This window comes from Nycticebus coucang, chromosome 17, assembly GCF_027406575.1.
Source record: "Nycticebus coucang isolate mNycCou1 chromosome 17, mNycCou1.pri, whole genome shotgun sequence".
Classification (NCBI taxonomy): Eukaryota; Metazoa; Chordata; class Mammalia; order Primates; family Lorisidae; genus Nycticebus; species Nycticebus coucang.
Genome location: NC_069796.1, coordinates 8,258,833 through 8,276,287, shown reverse-complemented (window position 1 = coordinate 8,276,287; position 17,455 = coordinate 8,258,833). Strand labels below are relative to the sequence as shown.

General features: G+C 37.0%; 1 protein-coding gene across 2 annotated transcripts in view; it reads left to right on the top strand.

Annotated features, from left to right (window-relative positions):
- The window catches only part of FBXL17 (F-box and leucine rich repeat protein 17), a 495,184-nt gene that overhangs the window by 305,233 nt on the left and 172,496 nt on the right, over positions 1–17,455 (top strand). For both annotated transcript variants that reach the window (XM_053566502.1, XM_053566501.1), the window contains exon 7: positions 15,381–15,457. In XM_053566502.1, coding sequence (XP_053422477.1) covers positions 15,381–15,457 — 77 coding nt within the window. The remainder of the gene's footprint in view (positions 1–15,380; positions 15,458–17,455) is intronic.

Sequence of the window (17,455 nt, the reverse complement as noted above, 5' to 3'; positions counted from 1 at the left end):
TCTCCTGTTACCAACTGAGCAGCTGTCATGACGCTGAGCTGGGTGATACCAGCACTGGACCACCAAACAGATAACCATTAGCTTGTCTTTGATGAATACAGTAGACCCTCCACAGATGACCACCTCCCTACACTGACACCTCCTTAAGTTGACCTAATTTTCATAGACCGGATGTGCACCACACGTATGTATCAGTTCCATATGTTGACCCCTCCATATGTTGACCAGTTGGGTCCAGTCCCCTGAGTTGGTCTCCTTACAGAGGTTCTGCTGTATTCAGCTTGGGGCTGTGTTTCAGCACTTTATCCAGCCATCGTGCTAAATGCTTGTGATTGTCAGAAAGAATCCATTTTTCATTACTTATAACAATATGGTGTAGAAATGGTTTTCCCTTAGGTCATGACAGCAAAGAAAGTGAAGCTTTAGACCATTTCCCTTCTGACGCTCATTCTTAATTCACGCAGAGCCCACCTATACAGCTTCTTTACCTTGTCAGTTTGTTTGAAATGGTTCAATCTTGTTGAAACAGTAGCATCAAACCTTGCTGCTAATTCAAATGTAGGTTAAGATGGATTTGCTTCCACCACATCACGATCCACGTTGATCTCGAGTAGCCCACGTGGCTCATTTTCAAGATTAAAATCACTGAAACAGAACTTCTCAAACCATCCATGAACTGTGTGTTCATTAGCCACATCTTTTCTGAACACTTGGTTGGTATTTTGAGCTGTCTGTATTGCATTGGTTCCATGATGGAACTCATATTTAAAAATAACACAAATTTTGACTTATCCATGGTTTCACAAAAATTGCTCTGAATTTTTTTCTCAAAGTAATCACAAGCTAAACTGTGCATTTGAAAGAAGGAGGATGTACCTTCATGATAAAAAAAAAAGTGTCAAAGTGAAATGTCAGAGTTATCACCTGTCAAATATAGTACTTAAGGAAGCTGGACATTTCTAATATTATGCTCTTTCTTCTAATTCAAGCAAACAGAACATAAAAGCTTACAAAAAGTTTAGATTGAGATAGGATACATTTTTTTCAGAGAATATTGAAGGTCAGCACTCATCTAGTGTTGTACAAATGGCTTGCTCTCTGGAAGGGGCATTTTTGAGGCAAGGAGGGAGGCTGGCATCAATGATAAAGTGACCACAGGGATAGCACTGCGGAGGCTGGAGTGAGTGGCTGCTGCAGCGTCAGGCTTTGAATCTTGCTGGGGAAGGGGAGCTGACCACTCAGTCAGTTGTTAGTACAGCCGTTTTCTTTGTTTGTCATAAACGGCCTTAGCAGGTGATATTCTCAGTAACTGCGCTGAAAACCCTGGAAACTGCTCAGGGTTGGGATCTTGCTCCTCAAGTTTAGGAAATCCTGCTGCAAAGTGACAAAAGGCTCCAGCTAAGGCTCCAGTTTTTTTTTTTTTTTTTGTCCTAAACTCTGTTGGCTCCGGATCTTCTGATTCTTGGTGTTCTTGTGTTTCTATCAGCTGCTTCTCTGTCTACCTGGGAGACGAGGCACTGCCTTGAAGATGCTGCGCCAGCGTCATCTCCTGCCAGGAGGGCTTGTTTAAAGGCACAGGAGAAACTAGTTCCCGAATAGTTAGTTCAATTATTTAATTATAAATTATCCTTATGGGGATCCTTGGAAGCCAGTTGTCTGTAACCCAGGGCGGCCTGAATGTTCATTTCTCACAACTAATTACATATGAGATCTGTGTACAGTCACAAATTTCACAGTAGGTAAATTTTAATAACAAAGTGGGTATTGTCAGTAAGTTAGAATGCACCTTAAAATAACAAAAAAGGTGGAACTGAAATGATCCTAACACAAAGAAACGATGAATGCCTGAGATGGTAAATACCCCAATTACCGTGATTTGATTAATTCACTACTGTACGCCTATTTCAAAACTTCACATATATCCCATGAAGAAATATAGCTATTATGCACCCATAATAATTTTTTTAGAAATGAAGAAGTATTGAACTCTAGTTAATGGTGCGTATGATTGCTAAAGTGTTTAGGAGTGAAGTGTATTGATGTCTGCGCTTACTTTGAAATGCATTTTAAAAGGGTAAAAGACTAGATAGATAAAGGGATGGATAGAGAGGTAGATAGATGGATACAGCTAAGATAAAGCAGATGTAACAAAATGCTAATTATAGACTCAAGTGGTCTAATGGGTTTTCGCTGCACAATTCTTGCAACATTTTTGCTTGAAAATTTCTGTAATAAAATGCCAGAGGAAAGTGGATATTTATTCTAAAGAAGTTTCAAAAACCTACTGTTTTGCCATTTATTCTAATTCATGCTGAAGATAAGGGTAGCATTCTTTGTTTTCCTTTTTTATCTCTATAATAACTTAAAATTCTGTCCTATCCCATTACATCATCTTAATTGCAATGAGCTTGTTACATTTATAAATGAAATTCCTTTGTGTCACACAAGGAATCCAGTGATTAATTTAATAACATTTTTAGGGACTGGTCTGATTTCCTGTAGCTACTATAAGAAATTATGTCAACTTTGTAGCTTAAAAAGAACAAAAACTTACTCTGCACTTGTGGAGGCCAGAAGTCCAAAATCAGGTTTCTAGACCAAAATCAGGGTATCATTCTCCCTCTGGAGGCTCCAGGGAAGAATCTATTCTTTTTCTTTCCAACTTCTGGTGGCTACACACAGTCCTTGGCTTGTGAGCACATCCCTCTAGTCTGTCTATGTGGTAACATCACCTACTTTTCTCAGTTAGAGGCCATCTGCCTCTTTCTTAAAAGTAGACTAGTGCGTAACCAATTTCTGGCCTATCAGATAATTTAGGATAAAATCTCCCCATCTCAAAATCATATCTATAAAAACACTTTTTCCACAGATGGTAACATTTCTTATTTCCATGAATTGGTACTTGGGGGCCATTATTCAGCCTAGTACAGGTAGTGTTTTTTAATGTGCTAGGTGTTGTGCTGGCGTCTAAATAGTAACATGTACATAACATTTCATTGCTTGCTATGTGCTAGGTCCTGCTCAATGTACTGTACCTTCATTTTTCTACTAAGAAAAATATAATTGATTGATTCACATAAACATAGTGATCATACACATTTCTTTCTTATGTATGTGAACTATTTAAGTCCTAGAGATGTACTTTAGAAAATACTATTCCAGTCTAAATAACCCTGCTTTATTTGTGCAGAGGATTTAAAGTTGACATGTTTGTGAATTCCCTGTGGAAAGAGACTGGAATCTATCTTTATATCTACATAATTAATGGCACAGAAAGTGTTAGTAAATGTTTGTTAAATGACTAAAAGCAACTTCATAAACATTATGAAATGTCACCTGCACAAAACCTTTAGGGGTAGATATTATAATTTCCATTTTACCAAAGAGACTGATAGAAGCTAAATTAAGTACTACATCCTGCACAAATAGACATACACATGTACACACACACATACACATGTACACACACATACACATGCACACACACATATGCATGTACACACATGTACCCATGTACACATATATACACATCTACACATGCACACACATGTACACATGTACACACATACACATGTATACACATACGCATGTACACACACGTACACATGTACACACACATACACATGTACACACACATATGCATGTACACACACGTACACATGTACACACACATACACACATGTACACACACATACACATGCACACACACGTACACATATATACACATCTACACATGCACACACGTACACACATACACATGTACACACATACGCATGTACACACACGTACACATGTACACACACATACACATGCACATACACGTACACATGTACACACACACGCATGTACACACGTACACGTGTACACACACACGTACACATGTACACATATGTACACATCTACACATGCACACACATGTACACATGTACACAAATACACATGTATACACATATGCATGTACACACACGTACACATGTACACACACATACACATGTACACACACATACGCATGTACACACACATACACATGTACACGCACACATACACATGCACACACACGTACACATGTACAAATATATACACATCTACACATGCACACACACGTACACATGTACACACATATACACATGAACAGACACACGTACACATGCACACACATGTACACATGTACACACACATACAGTTTTAACAGTATGAGAATTGGAGAATTATTTTCATTACCCATAACTGGTTAATTTTCTACATAAAATATTAAAATTTAGTAAAATTCTGATTTAGCTAAATATTGTGTGTTTTATTTTGTATTATGTTACTAAGCATATGCAATAATACTTACAATTTTTTTAACATTTTAAGAGGCCAATTTCTTATTGATTAAGTCCATAATGGTATTAAGAAGTGGAAAGCAATTTCTAAATACAGTAGAACCTTCTAAGTTGACTACCCACGGGACTGTAGCAGACTGGTCAACGTACGAGGTGGTCACCGTGAGGAGCTAGGCCTACATGACTGATCCACACGTACATGAGGTGCATGTCTGGTCTATGACAGTCAGGTCAGCTTATAGCGGTGGTCACTGTAGGGAGGTGGTCAACTAGGGAGGTTCTGCTGTCACACAGGGTATTTTGATATTTTCTTAAAACTTCACCTCTCCACCTTTCCAGAAATAACTCAAACGTAACTAATATTTTTGTACTTTCTTTTGAGCATAAGATTTTTTTAAACTCATAGTATTATGAATAATTATTATGCTTCCCTCTTTCTTTGGTTTCTTGAAAGCTGAAAATTTTATTCCACTTAACAGAAGCTTTTCAAGTCTGAATTGTATGAATTCCTTCAGAGTGAATATGCCCCAGATTTTATTATTTTTACAGTCATGTTTTTTACCTTCCCTGCTTTCTCCAAAATTTCTTTTATAGTTTTATGTCCATTTCCGGTGGAATTAAAGCTAGATGTTAAATTCTCTACTTTTTCCTCTTTAAAATATTCTCTCCTTAAGCTTAATTCAACTGATACGTTCCTAAGTATTTATCACATTCACTGACTGACTTATGCTGTTACCTCTTATTTCCATCACCTTTTTCAAAGTATGAGAAAGCGTGTGTGCCACTGAATTCCATTGCTTTTCCCATAGCCCCAAATGTTGCCAAATGGCCTAAGGGTATTGTGTATCTGATGACCTTGTGCTTACCTTTCAATAAAAGATCACAAAAAATAATTTATGTTCTAACTTTATTTTTCTATAAAAGTCTATCATTACCGGTACCCTCAGGACCTGTAGAAGCGCAGGACTGACCAGCTGACTCCAGGCTTGTTTACTTGACATGGTTTTTAAATGTCTGCATTACTCTAGCGTCTGTGTGTCACTCATGACTTTTGAAAATAGTAAACTTTTTCTCCCAACCTCTCAATCTTGTTCCTTCTTCAGAATACCAGAATTTACTCTTTTATTTGGGTGCTTGAGAGAGGAGTTTTCTGTGTTGAGCATACATTTTAATGGTTTGTTGATTATACAGATAAAACAATAACTGTAATAATCAACAGTAGAGCATTTAAAAATATACCAGAGAGATATGCTGTTCATCTTGATTTATGCTTTAACAATAACAGAAAGCTGAGTTCTTGGGTTGGGAATGTTGCTTGTTTCCGTGGCTGTCAGACATGACCTTGCCTGTGGAAGTCCCCACCTGTCTGAAATGAGGTAATGTGCACCTTCTCCTTTCCTGGTGTTTACTCACTGTCTTGTTTTTGCAACTTTCTGCAAGGAGGAAATGGGTAACACTTCTTCCCTGTGGTTTCTATCAGTCTTACACACTGATTCCATCAGCTTTCCTTCACTTTCCCAGCAAGAGAGGCTGGTGACTAGTCCAAGCAAAGTAGCCTGGGTTTTTGTGATTATGGCATTTCAGAGACGTGGTTGCTGAATTCTTCACTTAATACAGTTACAACAACTATGTTTTTGTTAATTTACTGACAGTATCAGTGAGGGCAAAATGTATTTGTTAAGAATCATGTATGTAAATGCATGCAGCTATGTACTGTACACTCCTTGCAATATAAATTAAATTATATGTAACCAAGTTTTTGCATTATTTGGACAAATTAAACAATTTAGAAAGAAAACCTTGAGAAGTGTATTCATTTTACAGGCTAATGGACTTTTTAAGGAATCACTGAATTGGCTTGATAGCCAGAGAAGCTAAGTAAGATTTAATAGCATTTTTCTAGAATTTCTAAATCTCATCCTGTTATATTTACTTGAATATTAAGAAGAAAATGTGGAAGTCTTAGTGTCTATGTGTCTCTGTCCTTCAGATAAATAAAAATTAAATAAAATCAGTTATCATCTTTGTTTTGGGATTTAAAAAATATGAACTGCATAATTTTCATAAGAGGATTCTTGGTTGATGCCCCTCATTGTCATTTATAGAAACACATGGACTATTAAACTTGAAATAAAGAAGTGTAAATGTTACTTTTTTTATTTACATAAGAAGTTAACTCTCTCAGCAAACACAGTGTGCCAAAACAACTATGACCAGCTGCCTCTCTCTCCTGTGAATGTTAGAGCAAAGATGATTCACCCCTGACACGGACATTAGTATGTCATGAGAGGGGCGTGGGAGTAAAGCAGTGTGCGGCCCGGAGCTTCGCAAGCAGGTTTTATATATTCACTGATGATCCCTCAGCCTCAGCATTCAGAGTTCACTCTAGCTAAGCGTCAGTCTGGTCAAATTAGGTCATGTGATCTTCCTTCCTCAACCTGGGTGATCTTCCTCCTTTCTTGTTTCAGAATGAATATGTGGATTTCAGTGTTCTCACTGACTGCGCTTTTCTTGTTCCCTACTCTAGAACTCTTTCCTCATCCTTCACTGATAACTAAGAAGCAGCCTTGACTGTTCTGTTCTCCTAATTGTTGGATCAGTTAGTTTTGTATTGATATAAACTCTCCATGAAGTTACCTATAAATGTTTCTTATTAGTTTACGATATGGCCAGGAAGTTGCTATGCTTAAAAACTAATGGCAAAGTGCAGGCCTCCTGAGGATGAGTGCTTGACGTACGTGGAGGACGGTTGGAGGGAGAGGTTGATCTGCTTTTCTTTGTATTTGATTGTAGCTATCTAATTATAAGCTTTCAAAGACATCAAATGAGGTACCCTCTTCATTGCATTTAAAACTAAATCTTTTTTTTTTTTTTTTGCTGTTCATATTGCTAAGACCATTTTCTCAAACAAAATTTTGAGAGGTCCATGGGATGTTTAGAATCCTTGTTAGCTAACGTGGGAAGCCATTCTGTTAACTTGTATAAATTGTCTTTACCTTCTGTGTTTTATAGTCTTCTGAGAATTTGGCTTATCCAAAAAGAGATTTTGTGCCTTCCCGTATGAGAAGGAAACCTTTTGTCAGCATCTTGTCTGAGTTGCCTCCGTGGCTACACAGGTCACAGGAGGTCCGTGTTGAACATCCGTCTTTGGCTGTGTCACAAAACTAGTATTGAAGCTTAGGCCAACTCCCAGAGTACAGGGGTTAAAAAGGCAATTAGTCACCACAAAGCAGAGCTGTGGCTGTCTTCTGGTGTGCAAGACAGAAGGATGCCTGAAATCTCATCTGTGTGCTTTTATATTGCACTAAAGTAACTTAAGTCACAGCAACTTTAAAGGTGAGCTTAAAATATACTATCTGTTAAACTGAGACTCTTCTTCCGATACTCATAGCAGTGAGGGTAGAAGGGGTTGGTATGTGCCGGGAGATCATCGCTGTGAGTTTATTATTCCATCTAAATTTCACGGTATTCATTTTAGCTATTTGAAAGCCTGATAATATCCTCTTAAAATATTTTTCACTTTATTATCAATGTTTTTATTAATGGTGCTGGGGAGGGGTGGTTTGGAGCTTGTCAGATTTTTGCCTGACCTTTGCTCAGGAAAAGAATGACCTCTGATGAATTATAATTTACTAAAATGGACCATTATTTTACATTTAAAAAAATATTTCTGGTTTTATAAGGGCCTGGGCTTCTGCTTCCACATAGTAAATTTTTGTTACATGTAGGGTGATAAAAATCTTCTCCTCTGCCCTCTCTATTAAAATAAGCCAGAATATTAGCACCTGTCGTAACTGTACCAGAATTGTGCAGCCTCTGGATTCCCCTAGAATTATCAGTACAACTTGGTGGAACTCCAAACAGCTTCAAAGAAGGAGGATGTTTCTTAACACTTCCTATTTCAAAGTAACTACATTTCTTTCGCATTAAAGAATAATAAAATTAGAAAATCTTGTCTTTACATTTTTTCTTCCCTTTTTTTCTAGCATTTCCTTTAGTTGTAAAATATGACTGCCTTCAGCTGATTCTTAGTAGTTAAGAAATAGTAATATACTTTTGCAGCTCCTAGGTATAGACATCAATGTCAACAATAATATCAAAAATGAATATTATTTGATCCATCATCAGGTTGTAAGTATTATGTATTATTCATCATTGTATAATAATGTGGCTTTATTATATCATATCTTTTGGCATTTCTTGTCTTCGTGTTTTTTTTTTTATACAATGTTCACTCTGTCACACAGACTAGACTGCAGTGACGTCATCATAGCCCCCTGCGGCATCGAGCCATCCTCCTGCAGTAGCTGGGACTATAGGCACATACCACTATGGCAGGCTGTTTTTTCTGGTTTTCATAAAGACTAGCTCTTGCTATGCTGCTCAGGCTAGTCATGATCTCCTGGCCTCAACGATCTTACAGTCTCAGCCTCCAAAAGAGCTAGGGTTACAGGTTAGAGCCACCCTACCCGCCTCTCTTAGTATTCTAACACATAGTTTACACTCAATGAAACATTGTTGAATTAAATATATAAAAGCGTAGCATCTTTTTTTTCTGCCTCTTGCATATTCTTAGCTCACCTTGCTACATGATATTTAGAGTACAGAGAAGTTGGGATAGGATGGAATAATGGCTAAAATTAAGAACAAGACATTTGGATAAATACATTAGAAGTATTAAAGTCAGAGCCAAGTTTATCAGAAGTTTGTTGGTTCAGTCTTCTGCACCTACTTCTTGGAAAACCTTTAACCATCTTATTTCTTAGTAATTTAACAAAATGTACAGGGGTTTTATTCTATCTAGAAAACATTTTTAAAGAAGTCTCAGAAGCATTCACACTTTTGCTATGTGAGTGGAAAAAAGATTTCTGTTGTTGTTGGTTTGTGATAGCCATTCCTAAATATATTAAAACGATTAATTTGTTGTTGTATTATGCTTTCAGGGCTGAATCCTATTTACTCCCCAGTTAGGAAAGCTATCTGATGCTGGGAGCACACGGGGAGAGGCTAGTCCAGAAAGAACCAGCAAATGAAGGCACCTTCTCTTCCTCCTTTTCTTTGAGGGTGTAACACTTCTGTTGGCAAAGATGCAAACCCATAGAAGTCAGGTTTCAATAACATTCCAGTTTACAAGCCATTTCTTGTGGTATGCCTCATTAAAAACTAAACAACAGCAAAATAGTACTATTCTAATTTTGTAACCTTCCGTCACCTTTCTATGTGACAAAATAGGCATCACTTTGTTACTGTTTAAGCAAATGCTTAAAGTAATCTCAGGCTCACTAATCACATATTGGCTTTCCAGAGAATAACATTTGGTAAGTGAGGATTTAATGAGTGTCCCAAGATAATTGTTGTTAACTGGTGGAGCTGGTGACATTTTGCATGTCATCCCTAGTCTTTGCCCCTGTGGTATATTAAGAATGTGCTTTGAGCATTGCTTTAGCATTTTAATTGCAAGCCAACCTTTTTAAAAAATCTCCCTTGCAGCAAATATCTCTTCAGAAGTTTAAATGAAAAAATTGACTCAAGTGTATATTTGGTACTGTGCTGTTAATGGACTTGAATAAAAGAGCATTTACCAAAAAAGTGTACCCTTAAAATGCAAAGTTCACGCAACATACTACCTTGTTGCCATCTGTCACTTTCCTGAAATAACCTTCTATTTGTCATGCACGTGCAGTTGTCTAACTAAAAGATAAAAATAACTATTTCATGCTATTTCTGTAAGATTAAGGTGTCTTGTTACTAGAAAAAGTACCTCTTAGGTGTAATGCTCATAGCTGCAATGGCATTCTAACCCAATAAGAGGGAAAGGCCTATTAATAGATTCTTGATTGCTTTTCAGTCTTTTGGGGGAAGATGTAGTATATTAATAGATTCTTGAACTGACTCTTCTTGTAAATGTTTACCTGTAAAATTATCTTTGCACATAGAGATCATTTATATTGTGTATTTTTTGAAGGCAAGGCATACCTATAAATTATGTCCATTCATTTACTGCACAACAATTGGATTATACTTCAATAAATCTCAATATGAGGCTTTAGAAAAATCAAGCAGATATCATTATTCTTTCCATAAGATGCCAAGTGGTGTTTTGGTGGCCTCCGCTATCGTTTACATGAGTTTTTTGTGTATTCTGAAAGGATTTATATGTGTGTACGCAACAGCTGGTTCTCAAGTCATAGGTTTAATTACATATACAAATGAATTGGTCAGGTGAGCCTCCCTGCATGTACCCGGCTAAGTCTGTTACCTTGTCACTCTCTCTATTTGCCTGTAAACCCTCTCGACTCCTTTCCCACATGTATATTTGTATTTTCAGCGTCTTCAGCCTCTACCCACTTAGAATCTGCATAACATAGGTTGGCTTGTTGGCTTGTTTAGTTTCTAGCAATGATGAAAGTGAGGTTCTGCTTGTAAATCCCCCCAGTAGATTACCGACCTGATGTTTGTTTCGTGATCTACTTGTCCTCCCAGCCGTGCACACACCTGCCTCCTGGTCGCACTCATTTGCCAGTTACTTTGCGGCATTCTTCCTACTTTTTTATTTTAAATCTGTGGGGTTGTTTTTGTCTTGTTACATTTTTTTCTTCTGCATAAAGATATATCTATTATTCAAATATAAAAGTGACTTAAGAAAGAACATTCTAAACTTTATTTCAGAATTTTCCAAGCCACCTACTAATGCATCTCTGACGGGGACATTTCTTTTCACACCTCTAAGGTGATTGAGCCTGTCCTTTAAAGTGAGATTTGCAAACCAGTATCTGGCAGCTCCAATTAGCTTCTTTGGGGTTTGAAGCACATCACAAACAGTAACAAGGTCTCCTAGGACACTCCGATTGCAAGCAATGTAGTCATATTTCCTCATTAGTTCTTTTCAATTGTCACTAATGCCATGTTCCAGCTTTTGAGTAGGAGACGAAAAACATAAAAATTTGGTATGTATGTAGAATGGACTATTGTTTTCCATAATTCAAGGCTCTTTTGGGTTCCTTTGATAGTTTTGAAGCTTACACAGCTTAATTCATTAACCTTTACCCTTCACATAAATCAGGTGATTAGGTATCTATTGCTATGGGGACAGATTTTCCCTCCACTGAAATGAAGTAATACCTTCTCTTCTTTGAAAAAAAAAAATCCTATAAAGCTCACAAAAGTAACCTTTCTGTTGCTTTTCAAATTTCATTGAATGTTTCAGATACATTTTAGAACATTACCCAAACCAAGTGAGCATAAAATTACATTATTATCAAAAATAATTCTGGCTTCTTTGGATACTTCAGAGCTGGTTTCCTGGCCCTTTTTGGTGTATTCCGAAAGGATTTATATATGTGTACGTAACAGCTGGTACTCAGGAATTTACGATGGTAGAATTTTTTTTTTTAATTCTCTTCAGACCCTTGCCAAAACATAAAAGCAAGAAAAACTGAGCAGAGCCAATTCAGAATAAACTGTATTTAAATGAACCCAGGACATTAGATTTGGAGGAATTTTTCATATGGACTCATGTTGTAGAGAAAGCTGATGGGGGGGCTCCAACAGAGAGGGAAGTAGTGGTCCTGTGCATCCCTTGAGGTGAGAAGGGAATGTTACAGCTTTTGATTCTTTATTCAAAATACTCTGGTTAAGACACATCCCTCTTGATTTCTCAGAACTCAGGAAGACGGTTTATTTGGCTTAACTGTGTTTGACATTCCTGGGCCACTTTAACTGTATTTGATGTGATTCAACATTTCCCCACTATGCCATTTTCTCATGTTATAAATTTCTTCTTAATCATATAGATTGTTACTTTTCATAAGAATACAGTTCTTTTGTAAGTATTATAATTTCTTACAATTTTATGCATGAAGTGGGGAATCTTTGAACATACTGCCCCATAGAGAATGTTGGTCCTCAGGTATTCTGAGGTTTGTCCTTAGGGATGAGAGGACAGGGTGTGCAAGAGAAAGAGGAAAACTGTGAATGCTAGACCCTCAGGTCAGGGGGTTCTGGCTTGTCCCTAGGGACACATTGTAGTTTATCATTGTAATTAATAAATGTTGTCCTGGGTGATATCGTGAATAGGAGAGGGGATGACAAAGCAGAGGTTTTTTTGTTGTTGTTTTTGTGTGTGTGTTCTTTTTTTTTTTTTTTATTGTTGAGGATTCATTGAGGGTACAATAAGCCAGGTTACACTGATTGCAATTGTTAGGTAAAGTCCCTCTTGCAATCATGTCTTGCCCCCGTTCTGTCACTCTCCTTCTGACCTCAAGATTAACCCTTTGCGATAATTTCTCTCTTTTATTGGTGCCACTTAAAATGTACCCCTTGAAAAACGTATGTGAGCGCCTGTTGTCAAAAGTTTAAATAATTCCTAAGATTTACCACTTTATGTGCACATACTATACAGTGAATTGAGAATTGCCCTGATACTAGTACACGGAAGGTGGTGACTGAACCACAATTCTGTAAAGCACAGACTTACCTAGAGTAAGTGGGCTTGACAGACTTGCATTCTGTACTTGTAAATATATTCTGAAGTGGACCCGAAGTTTCAGGAGAAAAGGGCAGTCACCACCCATGGTCTCTCATCTTGGGCTGCTGTCACCACCTGCTGCCTGGGACACTGGACGGGGATGAATGATAAGGCTTCAGACACCAGCCAGGGACAGGAAGGAGGTGGTGTTCCATTCCCACCCATTTGCTGTAACGGGATAACACAAACCACTTTCATTTTCAACTCTCAAAACAATAGCTGTTTAATTGACTTATTTCATCCACTCAGCTTTGTGTTTTATTATTATTCATAGACCAGATTCATAGAACTTCTCCTCAAATAACCTATCCATGAAAGATGAGAAATTAATATTTTGCAACAAATATTCCAAGGACTGCTTTTTTTCCTCTATGAATTCTTATTCAACGAATGGTTCTGTGTTGTACATAACTTCCAGGCCACTGGCCATGGATACGGGGTGATCCACAGTGTTTAGAAAACCTGTGTACCTGGAAGCAAAAGGAACAGAGCAAGAATCCTTGGTGATGCTCTAGAAAAGCTTTCATTTTATGTTCCTCCCTTCCATTATTGTCTGAAAAATACTTACTGCTCATCTCTTGAATAAACTAATTTTGTGATATCTGTTCATAATGGTCCAGACTTCTTAAAGTTTTTTCTGTCACATGGGGAAACAGTGCCATGCTCATGACCTTTCACAGTTTAGGACAGTCTCCTCCAGGGACTGCTCTCTCTTTTAAGGTAAATACTAGTTCTCACTGCCCATCAAGTGGCATCTCCCGTGGTTGTACGGTACAGTTGATTTGTGTAATTTGCTGCTTGTAGTTTCTCCGTCGTCAGTGTTGACATAGACTTGTAGCATATCCAATATAAAATCAAGTAGACAGCACAGATAGGACATTGTTTTTGTTTAGAGTTTTTTGTAATCAAATATGCAGTCCTATGTTTTAACCTATTTGAATAGAACACGAAAACGAAACACAATTAATGATTTTTGGTGGACCTGAAATATTGGATCTGCTAATATTTTTGGTGTGTGATGGAGAAGGATAGTAGATAAGTATTTTTGATTTGACGGAAAGTGGTCATTTTTTAAAATTATTTAAGATTTTATAATTATTTGGAGTCTTATTTTTACTCTTAGCATGTAAAAGTTAGGTTTTAAAATTGTATGTAAAATGTTATTATTGGTAATATTTCATCTCTGTTATTACCCTTTCTTTTTTGGTGAACTTACTCAAATGTTACATTAAAACCAAATGGCACGGGGAATTGGGTTTTGAAATTTCCCTTCACAATAATCTGTAACATTCATAATTTCATTGTGTTACCATTTTAGGTTTCTGTCATAGTCATAGGAAAGGTTTTCCATTTTACCATAAATCTTTTTTAATAGTCAAAAAAGCATGTTATTCTGAGGAAACCTAAAATATTTATCATTCTATTAAAACACAATTCTATGAAAAATATTTTAAAAGAAAGATAAATCTTCCTTATAACTTATTTAACCTTCAACAATGAATTATGTGAAGTAAAATTGTATAAATTCCTGACATTTTATGAAGATACCTACAAATAAGCCAGACAGCAAATAAAATCTCTGAGAGACAGAGATGGATTCCGAGTAAGTTTTTGATGGATTATGCACACAGGCATCAAATTACTTGGTCCTTGTTTCCTAGAAAAGGTTAATGACTCTTTTTGCTTTTACCCTTTTACTTAACTGTTACTTATAAAGATTAAAACATGGGCTGCCTTGAAGAGTGCATAGGCCCCTATGTCGGTATGACCACGCAGTCTTCTGATATTATAGGATCCAGAGCCCCCAAATGGATAGGCTTGTTAATCATTATTTTTTCAGGTTTATTTGGTTCTGTACTAAAACTTCCACTCGGGCTATTAGAGAAGCATGAACCATTTGCAAATCTTTTAATGTAAATGAAGTCAGAAAAGACTTTAAATTTTAACTATCTATATGTGTATCATTAAAATGGCCTAAGCGCAACAATTCACTTAAACTATCAAGCATAAGACATTTTAGAGTAAAAGTTCTTACGTATTCAGATTTTTCTTTCACCTCTAATTTATAAAAGTTAGATTTTTAGGCCATATTTTTCTTACGTTAAATAAAATTCCACAAAAATCTTTATTTCAACTTTATCAAATTTCAGTATATTCAACAGTTTTATTAGAACTGCTCTATGTTATTTCGTTACATAAATGATATGTGTTCATTTATATAGCATGTGTTTGCTAGTCATTTGTTACCAAATGCAGCATTACTCTTAAAGAAATATGGGGATGTCTCCTCTGCATCTCTTTTGTTTTAAAAGCTGCACTAGTCATAACAGTATTTAATTAAAGACATTTAGGTATTAGAGCACTTGAGTTTAAAGCAGGGAATGTGATACTTTTTCCTGAAACACTTGGAAGGGGTTTGTTGAAAGAAGAGAGCTGTGACCTCTTCCTGTTACATTTGTTGCTAAATCTTGGCTAAGTGACCTTGAAATGCATTAGTATAACTCACCACTTTTTGGTGTGTTTTTCAGGTGCGTGGAGGTCATTGCAAAGGAAGGACAAAACCTAAAAGAGCTGTACTTGGTGTCCTGTAAAATCACAGATTATGGTAAGTAAGGAGCCATTGTCCTAATATTTATGAAGAATAAAAAGTTACAAAATCAATGAAAGTTTTTTTTAAGAAATCAAGAATTACCTTGTAGACACTCTTTATAGCTTCATTTATACTAATTGTCATCGTACCAAAAAACAAAAAACGTCAAGACATCACGAGCTAGGAACTGTAGCACAATGAGTGTGCCCGTCCACTCACTGCCACACGCAGTCATGGACCTGCAGGTGCACACATACTCACACTGGGCTTCCAAATATGGCTAAAAGAAATATGAAATGAAAATAAGGTTCAGGACAATTAAATGTTTTATAAAGTAAATATTACTAAGTAAGTAATTATACTGAGTTCGTTTGCTTAATTTAAACACAATTTAACACCACATCAAAGGCCCCTCTGCTAACTTTCTAAATGTCTAGCCTTCTTTTCTTTTTGTTCCATTTTATAAATGTTTTCTTATCCATTTGTGCATTTCATCTAGTTATACAGTTTTAACCAGATACTTGGCTTTGTAAGAGAATAAGATAGTGTTCTTATGTTTTTCTTGACTCTTGAATTTGTTCATTTAAATTCGAGGATATGTTTTCTACCTTGAGGGAAGTTAATAGTCCATAAATGTTTATTGTTAGCCGTGACATATGCTAAAAATGAGACCCCACTCCTAGGACGTAATGATGCCCATCTGCCCCAGATGGGAGGGTATTAAATTCATCTTTATCAGCTACTAAATTCATCTTTTTGAAAATCTCTACTGGAACTATATATATATATATATATTTTTTTTTTTTTTTAAGAGACAGAGTATCATTTTGTCACCCTCAGGAGAGTATCATGGCATCACAGCTCGCAGAAACCTCCAACTCGTGGGCTTAGGCGATTCTCTTGCCTTAGCCTCTCGAGCAGCTGGGACCACAGGCACCTGCCACAACGCCCAGCTGTTTTTTGGTTGCAGTTTGGCCAGGGCCGGGTTAGAACCTGCCACCCTTAGTATATTGGGCCGGTGCCCTACTCACTGAGCCACAGGTGCTGCCCTAGAACTGTAATTTTTTAAAAAGTTTTAAAAACAGATTTAACCTAAGAATACTCCTAACTTTACAGTTTATTTTGGGGAAATGGCAAATATGTCTGATGTAGATTTATCTATAATGTTTCTGGGTTATTGGTTTTTCCTAATTTTACTTGAGAAATGATTGTTTCGATACAGTTTTCTTTCCTTGTAGTTTGTTTTCCAGTTTGGCAGATTAGATTATCACTTGGAGATATATATATATAGGAATACATATATATACACATAGGAATTCCAGCATTTCCAATGTCTCTCTATTGTCTAGACCCCAAAGAGGCCCCCTCCCCACACAGGCCCTACTGAGTCTGTCTGCACAGGCTTGCGGATTGGTCAGTCTGTGGGTGTGGTCCTTCATTCTAAAGTCTGCTTTGCATTCACGGTCCTTACCCTCAGTCCTCTGCAAGCTCCTTGGATGTTATTATATAATTCTTCTCTTTACTTATTTACTGCCGACTGTCAGATAGCTTAATAGCTAGGCACTGTGCGATATATCCCTTATAAAGAGCTCTTCAGAGGGTCTCCAGTGGAAAATGTTGCTAAAATCATACTTTCTTCTGGTACTTTGTCTTGAAGTACTTTGTCTCAGAACAAAGCTAATGCCCAGCACCCATGTGTTAAGTTGGCAAGTACTTAAAAAATGTTCCAGAAAATATGGAGAAGAAAGTTTTAGACTTGGGAAAGGCCTGTGGTCAAGTTCTATCATTGTTCTTTTAGGTTTGACCTTAGGGAAGTTTCTTCACATATCTGAGTCTCGGTTTCCTTAACTGTGAAATGGGGCAGGAATGTGGGGGTGTGTATTCCTGCACACCTGGCCCCAGGCTGGTGACAGCCCAGCGTGCACAGCTGATCAGCACCGCTCTCCTGCCCTCGGGGGTCTTTCTGCTCACTTTTCTTTCCTCAGTCTTAGAAGAGCTTTTGTTTCTGCTATG